The sequence below is a fragment of the Sinocyclocheilus anshuiensis genome, unplaced genomic scaffold, assembly GCF_001515605.1.
Source record: "Sinocyclocheilus anshuiensis isolate Anshui unplaced genomic scaffold, SAMN03320099.WGS_v1.1 scaffold1497, whole genome shotgun sequence".
Classification (NCBI taxonomy): domain Eukaryota; kingdom Metazoa; phylum Chordata; class Actinopteri; order Cypriniformes; family Cyprinidae; genus Sinocyclocheilus; species Sinocyclocheilus anshuiensis.
This window is the reverse complement of record NW_015543492.1, coordinates 1,124,295-1,125,233: the sequence shown is the minus strand read 5'-3', so window position 1 is coordinate 1,125,233 and position 939 is coordinate 1,124,295. Positions and strand designations below refer to the sequence as shown.

The 939-nt window shown below is 39.5% G+C and overlaps 1 protein-coding gene across 1 annotated transcript in view; it reads right to left on the bottom strand.

Moving 5' to 3' along the window:
• Positions 1–60: 60 nt before the first annotated feature.
• Positions 61–939, bottom strand: part of LOC107694748 (oxysterol-binding protein-related protein 10-like) — a 39,606-nt gene continuing 38,727 nt past the window's right edge. The window contains exons 14-15 of the mRNA XM_016494428.1: positions 685–838; positions 61–461 (exon numbers count right to left, since the gene is read on the bottom strand). Of these exons, the coding sequence (XP_016349914.1) occupies positions 417–461; positions 685–838 (199 nt within the window). The 3' untranslated portion in view covers positions 61–416. The remainder of the gene's footprint in view (positions 462–684; positions 839–939) is intronic.

Below are 939 nucleotides of genomic sequence, written 5' to 3'. Positions count from 1 at the left end.
TGTGTGTTGTGTGTGTGTGTGTGTGTGTGTGTGTGTGTGTGTGTGTGTGTGTGTGTGTGTGTGTGTGTGATTTTTTTATTTTTGTTTTGGGGTGAAATATGAGCTGAAATACTGACCGTTTAAAACTTGTATCTGAACGTCTTGTTCACATTATTAAATGCACGTTGGATGTCAATCCATGACTTAAATACTGTGTACATGTGCATATCCACAAAGGCTTGGTTAGATAATCGTGAAAAATAATGTATAATTTATACAGTGTATAAAGGTCTGTTCTGTTTTCATATATATACACATTGTTTTCTGTACAGTCTGTAGTGTGATGCATCATAATGCAGCATTATTCTCCTGGCTTTGATTTTTGCTGTTTGTTTTCAGTCTCTGTGTTCATCTCATCGGTGTTCGTCTTCCTTTCTTCAGTGTGTTCTCCATAAGGGGTTTCTGTAGACCCATCCGTCACCCTGCACACAGACAAAACAGCTTTATCAGCTTCACACCACGGAAACTTCAAATGGTTTCATCTTAGCTGCAGAAGAGAGACTGACTTCACGCATGGTTCATTTCCCCCCCCCCAAAGTTCTCTAATGTATTTACTTCAGATCTGTAGTTTGTCAGATTTCAAACCCGATTGAGTCTGTACTGTAACTGCAGATGCTGCTGTAGATGTTTCAGTCATGAACGCACCTCTTTGTTGAAGTATTTGGGTTTCCAGGGCATGTTGTTGGCGGTTCTCTGTCTCTCGTCTGATCGCTGGTCTTCCTCTAACACATGCTTGTGTTCAGTGGCCAGATCAACATTCCCTTCCTTCAGCGCCGCAGTCACATGCTGCCAGAGACGCCTGAGATCAACAACACGGAATATCACAAATATATAAATGACCACATAAATAAAAAAACTATATATATATATATATATATATATATATATATACACACACAC